Source organism: Camellia sinensis, chromosome 2 (genome assembly GCF_055761805.1).
Source record: "Camellia sinensis isolate YWXY chromosome 2, ASM5576180v1, whole genome shotgun sequence".
Lineage (NCBI taxonomy): Eukaryota > Viridiplantae > Streptophyta > Magnoliopsida > Ericales > Theaceae > Camellia > Camellia sinensis.
Window position 1 is genome coordinate 128617358 of NC_138962.1, and position 24886 is coordinate 128642243.

At 40.4% G+C, this 24886-nt stretch overlaps 1 protein-coding gene across 1 annotated transcript; it reads right to left on the bottom strand.

Annotated features, from left to right (window-relative positions):
• Positions 1–2448: 2448 nt before the first annotated feature.
• LOC145819029 (uncharacterized) lies at positions 2449–3250 on the bottom strand. The gene is made up of 2 exons (XM_082913009.1): positions 2876–3250; positions 2449–2739 (listed from the first exon to the last, which is right to left on the bottom strand). The coding sequence occupies exons 1-2, from the start codon at positions 3248–3250 to the stop codon at positions 2449–2451; spliced, it is 666 nt and encodes a 221-aa protein (XP_082769135.1).
• Positions 3251–24886: the final 21636 nt, after the last annotated feature.

Here is a 24886-nt window from a genome sequence, read left to right on the forward strand (position 1 = left end):
GTTTATTTTGAATATTCTCTGTATATTTATTTTGCAGGTGTGTGGAGCATTGTTCTTGAGTGATGAGAGTATATATATTTGTGGGTTGAGTGATGAGAGCATATATATGTGTGTTGTTACAAGTAATATGCCCTTGTCTTATGATTGCTATCGGTTTGGGGATTGGCTAATCCTGTCTTGGTATTTGATATTGACAGGGTTTATTATAATGTCTAACCACTGTTTTCGGTGTATGGAGTGGCATCAGTGTACCCGTATTGATGCTGCCTGTTTCGGTGATCAACTTGGGTTAGTGAAAGCTGTGGAAGTGTCTATGATCGTGTTGATGGCTGCTGAAGGCGCCTATGTGTGTGAAGAAAGCTGTGGAATTGCCTGTTATGCAGTGTTTGGACGGTGCTGCATGGGTTGCTGGATATGACTGTGTTGATGGCTGCTATATGCGCCTCGTGTGTGAAGATTTAATTTCCTTTATGTTTGTCTTCTTTAAGAGTATGTTTGGTATTCTGCCTATCCGTGTGGGGTGTACACGGGTGTTCTATGTTTCCATTCGACCTTTTTGCTACTTAGATATCGGGTGTGTTCATGTCCCTCATTGCTTTTCATGCGGCACATGAACACACTTTGGTTCCTTCCTATTTTGTATGGTTGCTTTATTTTTAGTTTTTGCCTTTTTTATTTAATTTGTCTAGTTTCATAATGGTTTGGTTGTAAGTCTTTCTGGGTAATTCTGGAATGGCTTAGGTTTGTTTTTCCTTTGGTTCTTGTATAGTGCTTGGTTAGGGCCTGGGGTATGCCCCTTGTCGTGGTGTAAGTTTTTTGTCTTTTTTTTTATGACTTATCCACCCAAAAAAAAAGCTAATTAGTTTCTAGAATAAAAGAGAGAACGAAGGAGAAGGGCAGAGAAAGTAACAGAGAAACTTTCTTGCTGAGAGCTAGAAGAGAAAGTCAGAGAAAAGAAACAGAAACAGGAAGATAATAAAAAGGGAATTCAAATTCAACCTTTTGGGCTTGCACTTAGGTGATTTAGAAAACCTGAAATGAGGTGCTTAAGTTAAACCAATATCGTTAAGCTACAATTACTCAGAAAATTCTATTTCTTAGAGGCTATGCAGGATTATTTCGAGTCAGACTTGGCGACCTAAGTTTATGACTAAGCTAATTTGTTTCTAGACTAAAAGGGAGAAGGAATGAGAAAGGACGTAAAAAGTTACAGAGAAGCTTTCTTAGAGGCTAAGCAAGATTAGTTTGAGTTAAACTTGGCCACTTAAGGTTATGAAACAATTAGTTACCAAACCTAATTAGTTCGTTGAACAAAAGAAAAAAGGTAGGAGAAGGATGGAGAAAGTTGCAGAGAAATTTCTTCTTGTGGGCTAGCAGAGAAAGTTATAGAAAAGAAAGAGAAATATGAAGAAAATCAAAAGGAATTCAAATTCATCATTTTCTGGCTTGGGATTTGAACACGTAGGTGATTTAGAAAACCTTATATGTGGTGCTTAAGTGAAACTAGTGTCGTTAAGCTACAATTACTCAAAAAATTCCATTTGTTAAAAGACAAAAAACTTACACCACTACAAGGGGCATACCTCAAGCCCTAACCAAAACACTATACAAAGAACAAAATTAAACCAAAAGAACTAAGCCATCCCAGAATACCCAGAATAAACTGTTTAACAAAACATAGCTAAATGGACTCACTAAAATAAAGAGGCCACTATACTAATCTAAAAACCCAAGCATACAGAGTGTGTTCATGGGCCGCATGTAAATTTGATAAGGAACATGAACACACCCAATATCTAAGTAGCAAAAGTCAGATGGAAACATAAAATCCATCTTCTCCCATGCACATCCCACACGGGTAGGCCAAAAAACCAAACACACTAAATAAGACGAACATAAAGGAAAATCAATCTTCACACAAGAGGCGCTTATAGCAGCCATCAACACGAACATTTCTAGCTCCAAACTTCGAGTGAACCCGAACTGTAGACCAAACCAGGCAGCACCATCCAAGGGGAGAAATTGCTGCCATCCCATGTAACCCGAACAAATTCTAGGCATTGTAATAGGCCCTGTCATCCAGCAAATACCAAACAAGATTACATGCTTACCAACAGAGTAACATGCAGGAATCAATGACAGATTACAGTTTACACCACACATATAGATGCTCACTACACTCAACCCACAGTTATATATGCTCACATCACTCGGAAAACAAAGCTGCAAAAGAAAAGGATACAAAGAATATATACAAGCATGTTAGTTCCTCTCAATGTGGCCAGTGATTTGGGGGTAATGGAGTGTTTATTCCTCACACTATGCTCAACCCTCAGAATGTACGACACACTCTCAACATTCGGCTTTCCAGAAATCCAAGCACCTATATGATTAACAAGCATTAGGAAACCCCACAATTTATAAGCTAACCTTCACTCAACCCACAGTTTATGAACTCTCATTTCTCACATCAGCAGCAGCAAGCTTCAACATAGTATGAGGTAATCTCCATGTACTAAGATACCAACTGTCAACTTGGTGAGGTTTCAAATTAGTAATATGCATTACCCTGAATCTAACCATATCCACAATACACTTTATAACAACCTCTTCAGGGAGCATATCCTTGCTAAACACTCTATTATTCCTAGCAATCCACAACTGGTACACAGTACAAGTAAGTGCAAGCTTGGTAATAATAGACCCTAAGGATTTCCCTTTCACAGATTTAGCAATGAGCTGGACCAAATCATCCCAATGGATAGATGGCCAATCAACATTTATTTTACCTTTAATGCAGGACATTCAAAGAAAAGGTGGTTATGGTCTTCACAAAGGTGTTGACAGAAGACACACTCAGCAGATTAAGACACACCAAAGAGTTGCAATCTGTCCCCGTGTTCAATCTGCCAAGAATAGCCATCCACACCACAAAACTCACTTTAGGGATATTATGAGGACCCCAAATTAAATTAGACCAATTCACAGGATCATAGTGTTGTCTCAATGAATTCCAAGTGGATTGGATAGTGAATTTTCCATTAGTAGCAGGACACCAACTAACATCATCAGACCCACCAGTAGGGAGAAAAGTGGAAGGAGTGCTATCAATGAGGTCCATAAGCTCCCAAGAAGATGGAAAAGGCCATTTCCAATTATTACCCTCCACAATCTCACTAACCTTAGCATCTATACCTAGGGCAGAGTCATACACAATCCAAACCCCAAACTTATCCCAAACAGAACCCATGGCGTGCCAATTATCAAACCATAAGAAAACTCTAGAGCCATCTCCCACCCTATATTTGATTAAAGGGTTTAGATAGGCCTAAGGGAGAGAATTTTCCTCCAGACCTAAGAAGGGTCATTTGGCACCCTAACTCTCCAAAAACTCCTACCTTTGAGGAGATAAGACTTCACCCAAATACACCACATAGACTTCTTACCCCCAGAAAAAAGGAACCAAACATGCTTAGCAATCGCAGCTTTATTCCACACAGAGAGAGACTTAAACCCCAAACCTCCTTCCTTCTTAGGAGAACAAATTCTATCCCAAGACACCTTGGCCCCATAAGTTTTTAACTCACAACCAGACCGAAAGAAGGCTCTAAATAGACTCTCTATGGATCGAATGACCTTCTTTGGGAGGATGAACAAAGAAGTCCAGTAAACTTGCATAGAGAATAAAACAGATTGGATCAACTGAGCTCTGCTAGCATAAGTGAGACACTTATTTGTCCAGCTCTTAATCCTTTTCGGTTATTCTCTCCAAAAAAAAAAATCACAATCATTGGCCTTAAGTTTAGTGGAGACTAATGGAACACCCAAGTATCTCATCGGCAAATTGCCTTCACTAAAATTACAGACCCCAAGAATCTCATCTCTCAACTTCTTATCACAACCAGAAAAGAAAATATGACTCTTATTTGGGCTAGGTGACAGCCCAGACAAGTTCTTAAATTCCTTTAAACCAATTTTAATGGACTGGACAGTGAACACATCCCCCTTACAGAAAATCATTAAATCATCTGCAAAGCATAAGTTAATAATCTTAGTTTTATCACATCTCCAGTGGAATTTGAAAGCAGGATGAGAAGCCTTCTCAGCCAAAATTCTAGAGAGAATTTCCATGACAATAACAAAGAGATAAGGGGACATAGGGTCACCTTGCCTCAACCCTCTCTCCCCCCTAAAATAACCATGCAGACTCCCATAGATGCAAATGGAATAAGTGGGACTAGTCATGCATGCTTTGACCCAGAGAATAATATTAGGGGGGAAACCCATAGCAGTGAGGATATCAAGGACAAAATCCCATCTAACATTATCATATGCTTTCATAATGTCCACTTTCATGGCACACCTGGGAGAGGGAGAAGATTTATGATAACCCCTCATAAGTTCCTGTGAGAGGAAAATATTATCGACAATCCTCCTACCAGGAACAAAAGCTGATTGAATAGGATCAATAAGATCGCTCAAAATAGTTTTAATCCTGTCAGCAATGATCTTAGAGATACATTTATACAAAGTGTTACAGCAAGAAATAGGTCTAAAATCCCCCACTTTTTCAGCATTGGGGATCTTCGGAATAAGAGCAATGGAGGTGCTATTTAATTCCTAAAGAAGCTCCCCCGATGTGAAAAAAGATTTGATGGCTTCAACAACCTCTCTCCCCACAACATCCCAGGCTTTCAGAAAGAAGCCCACAGAATAACCATCAGGGCCAGGGGCTTTGTTAGCTTTAAGAGACATAAAAGCATCAATGATCTCTTCTTCAGTAACCTCCCTAGCAAGATTATGATATTGAGATTTAGACACTCTTTTGGTGATAAGTCTATTGACAGGGTCCTACAAATTGCTACAAACAAACATCAACGATGATGTGAAATATTGCAAAATGAAAGCAACATTGGCTTTCCAAACATCATCGTTCCCAGAGGAAATTACTTATCGGCCGCCATTAATAACTGTTTTGTCCAAGGTATTCAACAACAGCCACGTGGATATTTGGCACGTGGAGCGCAAAGTGACGAAGGCAAGACTAACACGCAGCAATTCCGAATCACATTTTCGATCCACAAAGACATTGTCAGCACCGATGGGCCAATACGGTTCAACGGCCCAAAGAATAATGGCGGCGCGAATGTCAGCAAGTTCAATTCGGGATGGGCCTCAATCATTCAGTCGGCGGGACATAATTTTGCCGACCCACGACCCATCATTAATCAACTCTGGCCCAAATAATCAGCCTAGCGGCCCAGTTGACATAGGCCCATCAGTAAGCGAGGCCGGATCCAATAACTCAGAATCATCAAGACTCACTACGGATGACGCGGCTAAATTAATAGGAGAAGCTGTAAAAGCCGCACTGGAAGGATCCACATCAGCCCAGAAAGCAAATGTACAACGGAGACAATTGTAAAATAATTTGTAACAAATATTTGTATTAATAAGAAATTATTTTACTAGTAACAATATTTCAATCTACAATTCAAATGCGCGCTTACAATCGATTTTGTGCGACATTCCCACACAAAATAACAAATAATTGCGTTTTTTACAATATTATTGTACGCGCCGTTCAGTTGGCCTAAACTATCTCGGAATTCGGACACAACATTTTTTTCCGATGTTGATAAATGTTTTAACGCCTTGACGGCTAACAACTGGATATTCATTCGATTGCGGCGGCATTACAACGGGGACACGCCGCAATACAACAAAACGGTCTATTTCCGTGCCCCTGACCATACAACCAGTTCGTGGGTCACCACTGGACCACAGAAAAACATCTTCAAACTTAGGTGTATACGCAGGATTAGGAAACCGATCCAACACAACGACAAATTCACACTGTCCATTGTCAAGTATAGCAGATGGATCGATGGCCACAGTTTGTTCCCCAGTCTGAGTAGGGGCATCACGCATGTCGCTTTCGAGACCAGGCGTATCAACTGCAACTTCGGAGAGACCGCCAGTTTGACGTAAAACTACACCCTGGATGTAGAGCCCTAACAGCTTCAATTTTCGGGATAGTCGTTCATCCCTTTCAGTACCAACCTCCGGCAAATCGAAATGGAAAAAATGAGGCTCATCATACGGGAGGAAATCGTCAATCCTCCAGATGGAATCACACAACGATTTAGACGTGAATCGTTTTTTTTTTGTAATAACTATGTTTCCGTAATTTAAAATAACTTCGACCGGAAACACCAGATCTGCGGGAGGTTGTCCAACGGCGACTAAAATTTAATTTAGTTCTGGCGGTATATGGACGCCGTTGCGAAAATCGGAAAGTAGTCGCCATAATCGATGGTCAGGAACCCATCATTAAATGCATCACATCGATTATATTTTATAGGCGTAATATGTTGACCGTGACACGGGTCAACATGAACAGTTAACCATGTTTAAATCAGGTTCCTGTATAACGTATGGCACAGAATAATAACAGATCACCACAATGCAGAAAAATCAAAGCGTGGGCCATACGTAGGTTAACTGTTTACACAATCAGCTTGCGCTTGCCTTTAAATTGAAATTTCCCGCTTGCGCTTGCCTTTTTAGATTTTTAATCCTGGCCGCAGATCTGGGCGCGGAGCGGAGACACTAGCCAACAACACGCCTCAAAATGCGGAAGGGAGCACCAATCGGGGGACGACACGTGGCGCGGGGGGGAGCGTCCCAGGTAATATTAGTGGGACGCTCCTGGGCACCTATATAACTCACTCCCTAACTCTCTTCCACCAGTAAAGTTTTTGAGAGAGTGACTTGCGTCATCCGAGAGAGTAAGTGACGTCATCGAGAGTGAGTTATGGCATCAATGCGACGTCGTTTTAGACAACGCGTGTTAAATTAATTATTCTCCCAACTCCATGAAATAAGATATATAAGAACATTAGCCATTGATGCCCATACGAGAATTGTGTGCCTGACAATTCTAACATATCGCTGCGCTATCATAATGTCTGAAGAAATACAACAAGCCGATCTTACAGATAATCTCCATGAAAATGAAGAGGGTGATTTGGAAACCCAAATCATAGGCGCGACATCAAACGTGCCGGTATCCAACATACCAATCTATAATCCAAAGATAGGCGATACGATGTGGCAAAAACTCACGTTTAAGTCTATGATGATTGACAAATGCAAACTAAGCTACAGGCCACAGTGTCCGTTTAATTCCACCGGCCGCGTCGAAGTCGAAATACGAGACACACGGCTACGGGCAGATGATCAATTACAGGCCCGCTTTACGTTTCCAGTTACATGCCCAGTAGACATAACATATTTTGGAAACGCTTATGCTGCCGCAGATAAAAAAGGATGTCCATGGACAGGGTCCTACAAATTGCTACAAACAAACATCAACGATGATGTGAAATATTGCAAAATGAAAGCAACATTGGCTTTCCAAACATCATCGTTCCCAGAGGAAATTACTTATCGGCCGCCATTAATAACTGTTTTGTCCAAGGTATTCAACAAACAGCCACGTGGATATTTGGCACGTGGAGCGCAAAGTGACGAAGGCAAGACTAACACGCAGCAATTCCGAATCACATTTTCGATCCACAAAGACATTGTCAGCACCGATGGGCCAATACGGTTCAACGGCCCAAAGAATAATGGCGGCGCGAATGTCAGCAAGTTCAATTCGGGATGGGCCTCAATCATTCAGTCGGCGGGACATAATTTTGCCGACCCACGACCCATCATTAATCAACTCTGGCCCAAATAATCAGCCTAGCGGCCCAGTTGACATAGGCCCATCAGTAAGCGAGGCCGGATCCAATAACTCAGAATCATCAAGACTCACTACGGATGACGCGGCTAAATTAATAGGAGAAGCTGTAAAAGCCGCACTGGAAGGATCCACATCAGCCCAGAAAGCAAATGTACAACGGAGACAATTGTAAAATAATTTGTAACAAATATTTGTATTAATAAGAAATTATTTTACTAGTAACAATATTTCAATCTACAATTCAAATGCGTGCTTACAATCGATTTTGTGCGACATTCCCACACAAAATAACAAATAATTGCGTTTTTTAAAATATTATTGTACGCGCCGTTCAGTTGGCCTAAACTATCTCGGAATTCGGACACAACATTTTTTTCCGATGTTGATAAATGTTTTAACGCCTTGACGGCTAACAACTGGATATTCATTCGATTGCGGCGGCATTACAACGGGGACACGCCGCAATACAACAAAACGGTCTATTTCCGTGCCCCTGACCATACAACCAGTTCGTGGGTCACCACTGGACCACAGAAAAACATCTTCAAACTTAGGTGTATACGCAGGATTAGGAAACCGATCCAACACAACGACAAATTCACACTGTCCATTGTCAAGTATAGCAGATGGATCGATGGCCACAGTTTGTTCCCCAGTCTGAGTAGGGGCATCACGCATGTCGCTTTCGAGACCAGGCGTATCAACTGCAACTTCGGAGAGACCGCCAGTTTGACGTAAAACTACACCCTGGATGTAGAGCCCTAACAGCTTCAATTTTCGGGATAGTCGTTCATCCCTTTTAGTACCAACCTCCGGCAAATCGAAATGGAAAAAATGAGGCTCATCATACGGGAGGAAATCGTGTAGAAGATGCCCATCCCTACGGGTTGTGTAGGGAGTTTTTAGACTGTTGTTATGGTGCTTGTTAGTTGCTGGTCTGTCCTTTGTACAAGGTCCCTATTCATCACAGGATATGGCCTTTGTACAGTTCGATTGGCTAAGTTTTTCTTTTGGCTCTCCTTATTTTCGGATGTAGCTCTTAGGTTTGGTCTTTTTATTGTTTGTGTTTCTTTGGGCTTCGATGCCTGTGGGCTGAGGCTCGTGTTGTTTTCTGTTGTTAGGGCCTGGGGTATGCCCCTTGTAGTTTTTTAAATCTTTCTGTTTTATATTATTTCTTATTCACCCAAAAAAAGCTTAAGTGGCCAAGTTTAACTCTAGCTAATCTTGCTTAGCCACTAAGATAGTGAACTGTCTGAGTAATTGTAGCTTAACGATATTAGTTTAACATAAGCACCTCATTTAAGATTTTCTAAATCACCAAGGTATTCAATTCTCAATTTCACAAAAATTGAATTTGAATTCTCTTCGAATTTCCTCCTATTTCTCTTTCTTTCCTCTAACTTCTCTTCTAGCTCTCAAGAAGGAAGGTTTCTCTATAACTCTCTCCGTCCTTCTACTTCCTTCTCTCTTTTATCCTAGAAACTAATTAGCTTAGGTGAGTAATTGTTTCACAACCCTATGTGGCGAAGTTTAACTCAAACTATCCTTACTTGGCCTCTAAGAAAGAGAATTTTCTGAGTAATTATAGCTCAACGATATTAGTTTAATTTAAGAACTTCATTTAAGGTTTTTGAAATCGCCTAAGTGTTCAATTCTTGAGTCCAAAAGGTTGAATTTGAATTCCCTTTGATTTTCTTCCTGTTCCTCATTCTTTGCTCTAACTTTCTCTTCAAGCTCTCAAGAAGAAAGTTTCTCTGTAACTCTCCCCTTCCTTCTCCTTCTTTCTCCTTTGGTTTCAGAAACAAATTAGTTGTGCTAACTAATTGTTTCATAAGCTTAAGTGGCCAAGTTTAACACAAACTAATCTTGCTTACCCTCTAAGAAAGAGAATTTTCTTAGTAATTTTAGCTTGACGATATTAGTTTTACTTCAGAAACTCATTTAACGATTTCTAAATCACCTGAGTGTTCAATTCTCAAGTCCAAAAGGATGAATTTGAATTTCCATTTTGTTCTAATTTCTCTTTCTTTGCTCTTACTTTCTCTTCTGGCTCTCAAGAAAATAATTTCTCCATAACTCTCTCCGCCCTTCTCTTTCCTTCTCTCTTTTGTTCTAGAAACTAATTAGCTTAGGTAACTAATTGTTTCATAGGATTAAGTGGCCAATTTTAACTCAAACTAAGGCCTCTATGAAATGGAATTTTTTGAGTAATTGTAGCTTAACGATACTAGTTTCACTTAAGCACCACATATAAGGTTTTCTAAATCACCTACGTGTTCAAATCTCAAGCCAGAAAATGATGAATTTGAATTCCTTTTCATTTTCTTCATATTTCTCTTTCTTTTCTATAACTTTCTCTGCTAGCCCACAATAAGAAATTTCTCTGCAACTTTCTCCGTCCTTCTCCTACCTTCTTTCTTTTGTTCTACGAACTAATTAGGTTTGGTAACTAATTGTTTCATAAGCTTAAGTGGCCAAGTTTAACTCAAACTAATCTTGCTTAGCCTCTAAGAAAGCTTCTCTGTAACTTTTTACGTCCTTTCTCATTCCTTCTCCCTTTTATTCTAGAAACAAATTAGCTTAGTCATAAACTTAGGTCGCCAAGTCTGACTCGAACTAATCCTGCATAGCCTCTAAGAAATAGAATTTTCTGAGTAATTGTAGCTTAACGATATTGGTTTAACTTAAGCACCTCATTTAAGGTTTTCTAAATCACCTAAGTGCAAGCCCAAAAGGTTGAATTTGAATTCCCTTTTATTATCTTCCTGTTTCTGTTTCTTTTCTCTGACTTTCTCTTCTAGCTCTAAGCAAGAAAGTTTCTCTGTTACTTTCTCTGCCCTTCTCTTTCGTTCTCTCTTTTGTTCTAGAAACTAATTAGCTCAGACAACCAATTGTTTTCATAACCTTAAGTGGGAAAGTAGAACTCAAACTAACCTTGCTTTACCTCTAAGAAAGAGAATTTTCTGAGTAATTCTAGCTTAACAGTATTAGTTTAACTTAAGTATCTCATTTAAGGTTTCTGACTCACCTAACTGTTCAATTCTCAAGACCGAAAGTGTGAATTTGAACTCCCTTTGATTTTCTTCCTATTTCTCTGACTTTCTCTTCTATATCTCTCAAGAAGATAGTTTATCTGGAAGTTTCTCTGTCCTTCACCTTCCTTCTTTCTTTTGTTCCAGGAACTTCACCTTCCTTCCTTCTTTTGTTCCAGGAACTAATTTGCTTAGGCAACTAATTGTTTCATAAGCTTAAATGGCCAAGTTTAACTCAAACTAATCTTTCTTGGCCTCGAATAAAGTGATTTTTCTGAGTAATTCTAGTTTAACGATATTAGTTTAATCTAAGCACCTCATTTAAGGCTTCCAAAATCATCTAAGTCTTCAATTCTCAAGTCCGAAAGGATGAATTTGAATTTCTTTTGATTTTCTTCCTCTTTCTCTTCCATTTCCCTGACTTTCTTTTCTAGCTCTCAAGAAGAAAGTTTCTCTATAACTTTCTCCGTCCTTCTCTCTTTTGTTCTAGAAACTAATCAGCTTAGTTAACTAATTTTTTTACAAGCTTAAGTGGCCAAGTTTAACTCAGACTAACCTTGCTTAGCCTCTAAGAAAGACAATTTTATGTGCAATTGTAGCTTAAGGATATTTAAGGTTTTCTAAATCACCTAAGTGTGCAATTCTGAAGTAAAAAATGATGAAGTTGAATTTCCTTTGTTTTTTTCCTATTTCTCTTTCCTTTCTCTAACTCTCTCTTCTGGCTCTCAAAAACAAAGTTTCGCTGTAACTTTCTCTATCCTTCTTTCTTTTTTTCTAGAAACTAATTAGCTTAGCTAACTAATTGTTTCATAAGCTTAATAATTGGCCAAGTTTAACTCAAACTAATCTTGCCTAGCCTGTAAGAAATGGAATCTTCTGTGTAACTATAGCTTAATCATGTTAACTTAAGCAACCCATTAAATATTTTCTAAATCACCTTAGTGTTCAATTCTCACGTCCAAAATGATGAATTTGAATTCCCTTTGATTCTTTTTTGTTTTCTTTTCCTTTCTATTTCTCATTCTTTTCTCTAACTTTCTCTTCTAGCTCTCAAGAAGATAGTTTATCTGTATCTTTCTCTGTCCATCTTCTTCCTTCTCCCTTTTGTTCTAGAAACTAATTAGCTTAGGTAACTAACTGTTTCATCAGCCTAAGTGGCCAAGTTTAAATCAAACTAATTTTCCTTAGCCTCTAACGAAGAGAATTGTCTTAGTAATTGTAGTTCAACGATATTAATTTATAACTTAAACACCACATTTAGGGCTTTCTAAATCACCTAAGTGATCAATTGTCAAGTCCGAAAGGATGAATTTGAATCCCGATTGATTTTCTTCCAATTTCTCTTTCTTTTGTATGACTTTCTCTTCTTGCTCTCAAGAAGAAAGCTTCTCCGTAACTTCCTCCGTCCCACTCCTTCCTTTTCTTTTTCTTTTTTTTTTTGGGGGGTGAATAAGAAATAAATAAAACAGAAAATTTACACGAATACAAGGGGCATCCCCCAGGCCCTACCACAAATTACAATAACAACGCCCAAACTGAAAAGACTAGAAGAGATTCCAGCCACAAAACAAAAAGCCTACCATCACACTAAACCGAGAACACGCGCAGCCATGACAACTTAGCGGAACATAATATTTGTTCAAGAACCATGTCCCCACGTCAGATAGGGGTCTTGCACAAATACAACATCAGCCCAACAGTTGCACCGAACAAGAATAATACAAAATCCCACGTGAAATGCCAAAAAACCAGCCCAGTTCTTAGTCTCAAACATGGCCAGAACTAATAAACAAAAACAGCCCAAAAAGGGAACATAATTATGATATACAAAAATTACAAACACACCATATGGATTATACAACCAGAATTGAAAACAGTTTATGAACCCACTGAAATGCCTAGACAAGGCGCAGTTTGCTGCCATCGCCGAAGAGAATGTCCACACAGCGTACAACGTCAGAGAGGGGCGCTGGTTGCAGCCACCTCCACACCACCAGGCATCAGTGAAGTGGTAACCAGGCACAGACACAGATTGCTGCCAACGCACAAGAGCATTCACCAACAGCAGGCAACTTGCAGCCATCGCCCAATACTAATCCCGATAACACTCCGAAAGAAACTGCCAGTAACCACCCCACCATACAGATTGCTGTTTAACCTGTTCAACATATGATAGAAAGGAATTTCCATAACAAAATATCGAGTCATAAAGAAGAAGAAACAGCAAACACTCAGTATAGGACCTCCCCCTCACTCGACCCACAAGAAAGGAGAGCTCTCCACTCAATGTAAATCTCCCGTCACTCGGCCCACATAACTCGTGCTCTCTCATTCCAGCCAGCTGAACAATGAATTTGAGAAGTCCATTAACCTGCATAAAATATATATAACATATAGTAAATGTTAGGCAAAAATATATGTACCTCCTCCCCCCACTCAACCCACATTTCCAATAGCATCTATACTGGCTCACATCACTCAACCCTCCCTTCATAGGCTCCAGATTTTGTAAAAATTTGGGATCCATAATAGCTAATAGAATCTGAGAACAAAACCATCTGCAAGACAGCACCCTTTGTTAGAAAAAACCCTCCATATCTTCTCACCATCACTCAACCCTCAATGTAGGTAAACTCACACCACTCAAATTCCTTTCAACTGCAGCAGATTGGGACTGCAACAGGATTGTAGAAGGCAAGTTCCATTGCACCAAATACCAATTGTCACCTGCAGAAACTTTCATATTTTTCATAGAAAGGAGTCTACCCCAAACCATTTGGATGATAGAGTTAGTGACAACCTCTTCTGGTTTGAAAACCTTACTAAAGATTCTACTGTTTCTCTCCATCCAAATGTGGTAGATAGTGCAGAGAGAAGAGAGTTTCAAAATCACAGTTTTCAGAGAATTGTCATTGATGGATTCTCCTTCCTTCTCTCTTTTGTTCTAAGAACTAATTAGGCCTGGTAAATAGTTGTTTCGTAAGCTTAAGTGACCGAGTTTAACTGAAACTAATCTTGCTTAGCTTCTAAGATACAGAATTTTCTAAGCAATTGTAACTTAACGATACTCGTTTAAGTTAAGTACCTCATTTATGGTTTTCTAAATCAACTGAGTGTTCAATTCTCAAGTCAGAAAGGACGAATTTGAATTCCTTTCGATTTTCTTCATATTTCCCCTTCTTTGCACTAACCTTTTTTTTTTCTTTCCCAGCTCCGAAGAAGGAAGTTTCTCTGTAACTTTCTCCGTGCCTCTCCTTCCTCCTCTCTTTTGTTCTACGTACTCATTAGCTTAGGTACCAAATTGTTTCATAAGCTTAAGTGGCCAAGTTTAACTCTAGCTAATCTTGCTTAGCCACTAAGATAGTGAACTTTTTGAGTAATTGTAGCTTAACGATAATAGTTTAACATAAGCACCTCATTTAAGATTTTCTAAATCACCAAGGTATTCAATTCTCAATTTCACAAAAATTGAATTTGAATTCTCTTCGAATTTCCTCCTATTTCTCTTTCTTTTCTCTGACTTCTCTTCTAGCTCTCAAGAAGGAAAGTTTCTCTGTAACCCTCTCCGTCCTTCTGCTTCCTTCTCTCTTTTATCCTAGAAACTAATTAGCTTAGGTGAGTAATTGTTTCACAACCCTAAGTGGCGAAGTTTAACTCTAACTATCCTTGCTTGGCCTCTAAGAAAGAGAATTTTCTGAGTAATTGTAGCTCAATGATATTAGTTTAATATAAGAACTTCATTTAAGGTTTTTGAAATCGCCTAAGTGTTCAATTCTCGAGTCCAAAAGGTTGAATTTGAATTCCCTTTGATTTTCTTCCTATTCCTCTTTCTTTGCTCTAACTTTCTCTTCGAGCTCTCAAGAAGAAAGTTTCTCTGTAACTCTCTCCTTCCTTCTCCTTCTTTCTCCTTTGGTTCCAGAAACAAATTAGTTATGCTAACTAATTGTTTCATAAGCTTAAGTGGCCAAGTTTAACACAAACTAATCTTGCTTACCCTCTAAGAAAGAGAATTTTCTTAGTAATTTTAGCTTGACGATATTAGTTTTACTTCAGAAACTCATTTAACGATTTCTAAATCACCTGAGTGTTCAATTCTCAAGTCCAAAAGGATGAATTTGAATTTCCATTTTGTTCTTTTTTTTTTTTGGGTGGATAAGTCATAAAATTAAAGACGAAAACTTACACCACTACAAGGGGCATACCCCAGGCCCAAACCACAACTATACAAGAATTAAAAAAAGCCAAGGAAACAAGGCCAACCCTATAAAACCCCAGGAAAAAAATGCTAACCCAAAAATAAAAGAAAAAACAAAATAAAATTGCACACTGCAAAACTAGAGATCCCAAGCCTACTAGCAACAAAACAAAATGTGTTCATGGGCCGCATGCAAATCAGATGAGGAGCATGAACACACCCAGAAATCTAAGTAGCAAAAGACATACAAAATGAAAAAAGAAAAATCCATGTTCCCCGTGTACATCCCACACGGGTAAGCCAAAAGCAGTCACACACACTAAACAAAACAAACACATAAAGTAACGTCTTTCTTCACACCGGAGGCGCATATAGCAGCCATCACAACGAAACATGTCCAGCTTCAGGCACCACTCTAGCTGAAAACCAAAGCATGTAGCATCAACCAACGGGAACATTGCTGCCATCCCCATACAACCCGAACAATGTTCAGACTCTATAATAGACCCTGTCATCCAGCAGATATCAAGCAAGATTAAACGCTGATCAACAAAGTAGTATTCAAGAATGAGTGACATTTTACAGTTTACACCACACTTATAAATGCTCACTAAACTCAACCCACAAATATATATGCTCACATCACTCGAAACACACTGCTCCATATACCTGCAAAAGAAAAAAATACAGAAAATATATAATAACATGTTAGTTCCTCTCAATGTGGCTAGTGATTTTGGGGTAAGTGATTTTTATTCCTCACACTATTCTCAACCCTCATAACAAATGGCACAAACTCCTCATTCGGCTGCACAGTGATCCAAGCACCTACATCAATAACAAACATTAGGAAACCCCACAATGTATATGCTAAACCATCACTCAAACCACAATTTGTGAACTCTCATTTCTCACATCATCCGCCGCAAGCTTCAGCACAGTGTTGGGTAATCTCCATGAACTGAGATACCATCTGTCAGATTGGTGAGACTTCAAATTGGTGATATGCATTACCCTGAATCTAACCATATCCACAATACACTTTATAGCAACCTCTTCAGGGACCATATCCTTACTAAACACTCTATTATTCCTAGCAATCCACAACTGATACACAGTGCAAGTAAAAGCAAGCTTGGTAATAATGGTCCCTAAGGAATTCCCTTTAACAGATTTAGCAATGTGCTGGACCAAGTCACCCCAATGGATGGGAGGCCAATCAACATTTAGTTTACCCTTAATGCAAGACCACACCCTTTCCGAGAAAGGGCACTCAAAAAACAGGTGGTTGTGGTCTTCATAAGGGCACTGGCAGAAAACACAAGCAGTATTTTGGGTTACACCAAAAATTTGCAACCTATCCCCTGTATTTAATCTACCAAGAAAAGCCATCCATGCAACAAAGCTCACTTTTGGGATATTATGGGGACCCCAAATTAAATTAAACCAATCACAGTATCAAAATGCTGTCTCAATTGGTTCCAAGTAGACTGAATAGTGAAATGGCCAGAAGTTGCAGGACACCAACTCACATCATCAGACCCCCCAGTGGGGAGGAATGTGGGAGGAGTATTATCAATAAGGTCCATAAGCTCCCAGGAAGATGGAAATGGCCATCTCCAACTGGTACCTTCCACAATCTCACTGACCTTCGCGTCTATACCAAGGGCAGAGTCATATACAATCCTAGCACCAAACTTGTCCCAAACAGACCCAATAGGGTGCCAATTATCGAACCACAGAAAAATAGCAGAACCATCACCCACCCTATGCTTGATTAAGGGGTAAATAATAGGTCTAAGAGACAAGATTTTCCTCCAAACCCAGGATGGGTCATTTGGCACCCTAACTCTCCAAAAACTTCTACCTTTAAGGATATAAGACTTCACCCAGATGCACCACATAGAAGAGGAACCATATATGCTTAGCAATGGCAGCCTTATTCCACACAGTGAGGGACTTAAAACCCAACCCCCCTTCCTTCTTAGGAGAACAAATTCTATCCCAAGACACCTTAGCCCCGTACTTTTTTAACTCACAACCAGACCAAAAAAAGCTCTAAATAAACTCTCAATGGATCTAATGACCTTCTTTGGAAGAATGAACAAAGATGTCCAGTAAACTTGCATAGAGAAAAGCACAGATTGGATCAGTTGAGCACGTCCAGCATAAGTGAGACACTTATTTGTCCAGCTCTTAATCCTTTTGGTGATTCTCTCCACAAGTTGATCACAACCAGTGGCCTTAAGTTTTGTGGATACCAAAGGGACCCCCAAATACCTCACAGGTAAAGTGCCCACACTAAAGTTACAAACCCCAAGGATCTCATCTCTAAGCTGAATAGGACATCCAGAAAAGAAGATATGACTCTTGTTAGGGCTAGGGGACAACCCAAACAGGCTTGTAAATTCATCTAAACCTTGTTTGATGGACTGGATAGTGAACACATCCCCTTTACAGAAGATCATCAAATCATCTGCAAAGCATAAGTTAACAATCTTGGTTTTGTCACATCTCCAATGAAATTTGAAAGCCGGATGTGACGCCTTCTCAGCCAGAATTCTAGAGAGAATTTCCATGACAATAACAAAGAGGTAAGGAGACATAGGATCACCTTGTCTCAACCTCTTTCCCCCCTAAAATAACCATGCAGACTCCCATTTATGCAAATGGAATACGTGGGGCTAGTCATACAAGCTTTTTATCCAATGGACAATATTAGGGGGGAAACCCATCGCAGTAAGGACATCAAGAGCAAAGTCCCATCTAACATTATCATAAGCCTTCATAATGTCCACCTTCATAGTACACCTGGGAGAGGAAGAAAATCTATGATAGCCCCTCATAAGTTCCCGAGAAAGGAAGATATTATCAGCAATCCTTCTACCAGGGACAAAAGCTGATTGGATAGGGTCGATGAGATCAGGAAGGACAACTTTAATCCTATCAGCAATGATCTTAGAGATACATTTGTACAAAGTGTTGCAACAAGAAATAGGTCTAAAATCACCAACTTTTTCAGCATTGGGGATCTTCGGAATCAAAGCAATGGTGGTGCTGTTTAATTCCCGAAGAAGCTCCCCCGAAGTAAAAAACGATCTTATAGCTTCAACAACCTCTCTCCCCATAAAAAAAAAAAAAAAAAAAAAAAAAAAAAAAAAAAAAAACACAATCTCTTTCTGTAGGCCTTTTCTAGAAATGGGTTAGAGTGAGAAGCTCCCGCATCTCTCTAGAAACCTGCGTTTCTAGGGTTTCAATTCCTTATTGATTAAGATGACAGGAGTTAATGCGGTACTAAATACTAAGAGTCCTTTGGATCTACGGGTAAAGGATAAGGTGAGCATAGTTCATACGGAGGGTATAGTGAGTGATACACGAGGGTTTGTTAACAACAGATTTGGGGTTTTGAGTGCAGCGTCCATGGATCTGCCTTTAGATCATATAGATGTGGATGGATTGAAGCTTGGGCAGTCCAACGAAACCGAGGTTGTGGAGAAATCTTCTAATCAGGGAGAACGAAGGGCGATGAAACCCTCAAACTTTCAACAATTGGCCGATCGTATAGCGAGAATGAAAGACCCATCATCATCGATTATGACCTCGCCACCTATAGCGGGTTCATTATTTTCACCGCGATGGTCAGATCGTACGGATTTTGAAACCCCTTTGTTTCAAAATCTACCAGATAGTGTCCTGGTTGCTCGAAATAGGCTCGATGGTAAGAATCATGATGATAATCTTCTAGATCGACCCACAGATCTAGGGCTGGAAGTGAATACTGTCTCAGTCGAGGAGGTCCAAACTACTGAAGAGATTCCAGTGCAGTCGCCGATCCTCGGAGATGTTGGTCGCGAAGAGACGGCTTCCCGAAGGGGTGGGCTTTCAAATGTCAGAGGAGGTAGAGGGCAAGGAGGAGGCAGAGGTCAAGGCCCTTCGAAATCCTGGGCTGATGTGGCTGCATCATCATCGCGATCCAATATCCCGTTGAGGTATGTTCCCCCTATTCGGAATGATGGCTTTGTTAGTGTGAGCCTCCCCCCAAGACCCAACCCCTTAGAGAAATGGGATTCATGTCTGGTAGGGTACTTCCTGGACAAAGGGGTGGCTTATAATTACTTGAAAAATAGTGCGTTTGCTTTATGGAAAAACAAGGGTTTGAAGGAAGTTCTAGCAAATGGAGAAGGCTTCAGTTTCTTCATTTTTGAAAGCCCTGAATGTTGTAGTGCGGTCCTTGAAGGAGGGCCATGGTACATAGGTGGATCCAACCTTTTTCTGAAAAAATGGACTCGAATGATGATGCTTTCGAAGGAAAAAGCTACTACTGTTCCAGTCTGGGCTAAGTTCTTCAATGTGCCGTTTGAATATTGGGATAGTGATGGGCTGAGCCGGATTACAAGTGCCGTAGGTACTCCTCTGTTTATGGATCAACTCACTGAACAGGGGAGTAGAGTGTCCTTTGCCAGAGTCTGCGTGGAGGTTGAAGCAACATCCAATCTTCCGTCGATGTTTAAAGTAAATTGTGAAGATGCAGAAGCTGTAGTAAAAGTCGAATATCAGGGTTTACCCCCTAAGTGTGACCACTGTGTTGTTATTGGGCATGACACTACCAAATGTGTTAAGACCCAAGTGGCTGCCCTGTTAAACCTTCAGAAACAAACAGAAGACAACCCAGACCCGGGATGGGAAACTGTCAAAGCCAAGGGTAAGAGAAAGGTTGATGTACCTGAGACAGATACTCCTACAACTTCAAAGGAGGATGGCCTACCGAAAAGTGATGTAAGGCAGAGTATACAGCTAGAGCACATTCAGGAGGAGTCAGTGGAGATCGAAGGGGAAATTGTGGCTCAGGAAACTATCCCAGTACCATCGGCAGTGTCTACTCCAACTGAAGGGGAAATTGAGGTCCAAGAGATAGATGGCTTGAAGGCTTTGAAGAACAGTCTGATGGAGATTACCAGTTTGGTTCTTCCCAATGATGTAGAATTGCGGGCTAAAGTGGAAAATCTAGTGGAAACCACCCCTGGTAGTTCGGCCACTAAGAAGGCTCAAGGTGGCACTAAGGCAAAAGGGAGCTCCTCCGGCAAAGGCAACAAGAGCCAGAGGAAGAAACGCAGGTAAATCCCAGTTTATCTGGTTGTGGGTTCATAATTTTTGTGATTTCCTATGTCTTTAAAAATTGCATCTTGGAATGTTAGAGGATTTAATAATCCTCATCGACTGAAGGAGGTTAAAAATTTTTTGTTAAATGAAGACATTAAAATCTTGGGCATTTTGGAAACGAAAATAAAAGCCTTAAATGAACAGCAGATTTTTTCTGGTGTAAACAATTGGCCCTTTTTGACAAACTCACAACCTACTAAAACTGGGAGGATTTGCGTCTGCTGGGACCCAGATTTTTGTAAAGTTACACTGTTATCAGCTTTTGACCAATATATTTTTTGCGAAGTTCATGAATTTTCGTCTGATAACGTGTTTAAAATCTATTTTGTTTATGCTGATAATAAGCCTGACATTCGAAAAGAGTTTTTTGAGTTTATGGCTACGACTTCCCATTTGCTGTCCAATACTCCTATCATGTTCCTGGGGGACTTCAATGCTATAAGGTACCCATATGAGAAATCTGGGGGTTCTATTTTTTTTGGGTGAATAAGAGATAAAATAAAACAAGAAAATTTACACAGCTACAAGGGGCATACCCCAGGACCTAACACAGCTATACAGAGGACAGAACAAAAGCCAACAACCTGTTCACCATTCCTATAATCTAGCAATAGGAAGAGTGAACAAGAAATATAAACAATTATAACAACCTAGGCGAAGAGAGCAAACTGAAGCATAGATCCAGGAGGCTATGGTCTTGAAGAGAACCTCCTGCTACTGTAGCACCAAGCAAGAGAATCTGGACACTGTATCCACAAAAGGCACGAGCCAAAACAAAAAACAACATTCCCTACACATCCCGTAGGGCTAGGAATGAGAAACAAAAACAAAACTAAACTGTTAAAATGTGTGCAAGCCGAAACATGGTTACTAGGACAGCTATGAGGAATACAAAGAAGCACAAAAATACTCCTACACAGCCCGTAGGAATAAGCTAAACACACTGCAAAATTATGCAAAAAATGCAATGAAGAACAACTGATTTTCTCCCTCCTGTAGCACAGCAAGGCGCTAGCAGCAGCCATCACCATGGTACAGACACACCCTTCATACTGCCACCCGAATCTGTGCAGCATGTATCCAGCACCCTTCCACGCCAAAAACCAAGGATGCCAGCAGCACTTCCCTGCAACTGCACTGTACGCAGCACCACACCTCCTCACCAACAAGTGAACCTGTCGTAAATCATAAAGGAGAAGAAATAACAGACACACAATATAGGAGCTCTCCTCACTCGACCCACAACACAGTATGTCTCTCCACTCCATATATGATCTCACAACACTAGGCCCACAACTCACATGATACCTCGAAAGGATCAGAAGGGCATTATACTTGAAAGCTCCAAGAACCTGCACAAACCATATATAAGATATAATAAAAGTTAGCATAAAGTATGTGTATTGTCTCTCATCACTCAACCCACAATGTCTGGAAATATATAGGTAGCTCACAGCACTCAACCCTCCATACGGACCCATCAATGTAGGAGAAGATTTAGGATTCATGATAACCTGCAAAGGAGCACCCAGTTAGTAAACCCCACAGTAGTTGCTCACCATCACTCAACCCTCAATGTATGTAACCTCACATCACTCATTCTCCGGCCAGCTGCAATAGTATGGTGCTGCTGCAAGAGTTTGAGAGGAAGACTCCATTCCTCCAAAAGCCAATTATCACCTGCAGAAATTTTAACATTTTCCAATGAAAGAAGCCTACCCCTAACCATTTGGATAATAGAGTTAGTAACAACCTCTTCAGGCTTTTGGACCTTATTGAAGATCCTACTATTCCTCTCTATCCAGATGTGGTAGACAGTGCACAGAAATGATAGCTTAAGAATCACCATTTTCAAGGAGGTGCCACTGATAGATCTAACAGCAAAATCAACAGTTTCCAACCAAGGCAAAGAAGGCCAGTTAGATTTACTCTTGGCAAGGATACCACCCCAAATCCTAGAAGAAAATATGCATCTAAAGAAGAGATGAGAATGTGTCTCCTCAGGATCTTGACAGAAAGGGCAGCAAGGATTTGTAACAAGACCACAGGTATTGAGTCTATCACCAGTGTTAAGTCTCTCATTGATGGCTAACCAAACAATAAAACTAACCCTAGGGATTGAAGGGGGGCCCCAGATAAGTTTGGACCAAGTGACTTTGGGGCCCTTATCCCTCCAACAATCCCAAGCTGACTGGATAGAGAAGTCACCATCAGCCGCCAAATTCCAAAACGGAGTATCAGAAGAGCCAAGGGAAGGTAGGAAGGATAAAGGGGTAGAAGAGATCCACTCCTTTATCTCTTCTGGGGGCTCTATTAGCTGGTCTAGGGTCAAAGAGGAGTTTAATACATACATTCTGAAATCTGAATTGATTGATCTCTCTTACGGGGGTTGCCAATTTACATGGGCCAATAAGAGAACTAGTGGGGATTACATCGCAACCAAAATTGATAGAGTGCTGGTTAATGAGGCTTGGTTGGATACCTTTCCTGCCTCTTTTGCCACATTTTTACCCTCTGGCATATCTGACCACTCTCCTGCTGTGGTTAATGTCTCTGACAAGAAATCTTCTTTCAAGAAACCTTTTAAATATTTTGACTTTTGGGCCAACCATGAGGACTTCAATACTGTGGTCTCTAGAGTTTGGAATCAGTATATTTATGGAGTTCCTATGTATAGGGTGTGCCAAAAATTGAGATATTTGAAGCCTGAACTTAAGGCTAAGGCTCTGAACAAGAGAGACTTTAGTGACATATCTACTAGAGTCCAAACCTCTAAGGGTGAGCTCTTCTCTGCTCAACGTAAGCTGGATAAGGATCCGAGTAATTGTGAGTTGCAGAAAATTGAGCGCACCATCTTTAAGCAGCATGTTGACCTCCTTGCTGTTGAAGAGAGTTTGGCACTCCAGAAATCTCGTGTCCAGTGGCTTAGCCAAGGGGACAGAAATAGTAGCTTCTTCTTTAAAACCATAAAGGGGAATATCAATAGGGGTAAGATTTTGAATCTGGAGTTGATGGATGGCCATAAATCTTCTAAAATAGAGGACATCCAGAATGCTTTTACAATTTTTTTTGCTGGTTTGTTTGGTACCCCGTTTGATGACCAGTATAATGGTTCTGCTAGAATTCAGTCCCTGGTTACGACCTGTGTTTCTCCTGATCAATCTATTATGCTTGCGAGCCCGGTTACTGACCAAGAGATCAAGGATACTTTTTGGTCTCTTAAGACCAATAAGGCTCCCGGTCCTGATGGTTTCTCTGCAGGCTTCTTTAAGACATCCTGGGCTATTGTTGGGAAAGATGTTACCCAAGCCATTAGAACGTTCTTTGAGTCTGGCAAACTTCTGAATGAAGTTAATAGCACTATCATAGCTCTCATTCCCAAAGTCCCCAACCCAGCGAAAGTGGGTGACTTCAGGCCTATTTCTTGTTGCAACACCATCTATAAGTGCATTGCCAAGATCATAGCCAATAGGATTAAGTCCGTTCTCCCTGATCTTATTGACCCTGTTCAATCAGCTTTTGTTCAGGGTCGGAGAATTTCTGATAATATTTTCCTGTCTCAAGAGCTTATGAGGGGGTACCACAGGCACTCCCCTACTCCGAAGTGTGCTATGAAGGTGGATATAATGAAAGCTTATGATAGTGTGAGATGGGAGTTTATACTTGATATTCTTAAGGCTATGGCCTTTCCTCCTGTCATGATTTCTTGGATCAAGGCCTGCATTACTAGCCCTTCCTTTTCAATCTGCATCAATGGTAGCCTTCATGGCTACTTTAAAGGTGCTAGAGGCCTCAGACAAGGTGACCCCATGTCCCCTTACTTATTTGTTTTGGCCATGGAAATCCTTGCCAAAATCTTGGCGGAGAAAGCTAAGCACCCTCTTTTTAAGTTTCATTGGAAGTGCGACAAGACTAAAATCATTAATCTTTGCTTCGCTGATGATCTTATGATCTTTAGTAGGGGTGATGCCTCTACTGTTAAGCTCATTATGGAAGGCCTTGAGGAGTTTTCATCCTTATCTGGCCTAATTCCTAATCCCAGCAAAAGTAACATCTACTTTTCTGGTTGTGATTTGGAGTTGAGAGGTTCTATTCTTGAGATTGCTAAGTTTAATGTTGGGACTCTTCCTGTTAGGTACCTTGGAGTCCCCTTAATTACCACTAAGTTGAGGGCTGCTGATTGTGGTTCTCTCATTGATAGGATCACCAAAAGAATGAAGAGTTGGACCAATAAAGCTTTGTCTTACGCTGGTAGAAGCCAGCTCATTCAATCCATTCTCTTCTCTATGCAAGTGTACTGGTCCTCCCTTTTCATCCTTCCCAAGAAGGTCATCCGGGAGATTGAGAGTATTCTTAGAGCTTTCCTTTGGTCTGGTACTGATCTTAAAACTCATAGTGCCAAAATTGCCTGGGATTCTGTGTGTGCTCCGAAAAACGAGGGAGGTTTGGGCTTTAAATCATTAGAAATTTGGAATAGAGCGGCCATAGCTAAACACATTTGGTTTTTGTTTTCTGGTGGTGAGGGATCGATGTGGTGTCAGTGGGTCAAATCCTATTTATTAAAGGGAAAGAGTTTCTGGATAGTTAAGATTCCAAATGATCCCTCTTGGGTGTGGCGGAAATTATTGTCTCTTAGGAAGTGGGTTTCCCCACTGATTAAGCATAAGATTGGGTGTGGGGACACCACCTTCCTTTGGTTTGATAATTGGCACCCCATTGGTCCTCTTTGGAACAAATTCGGGGACA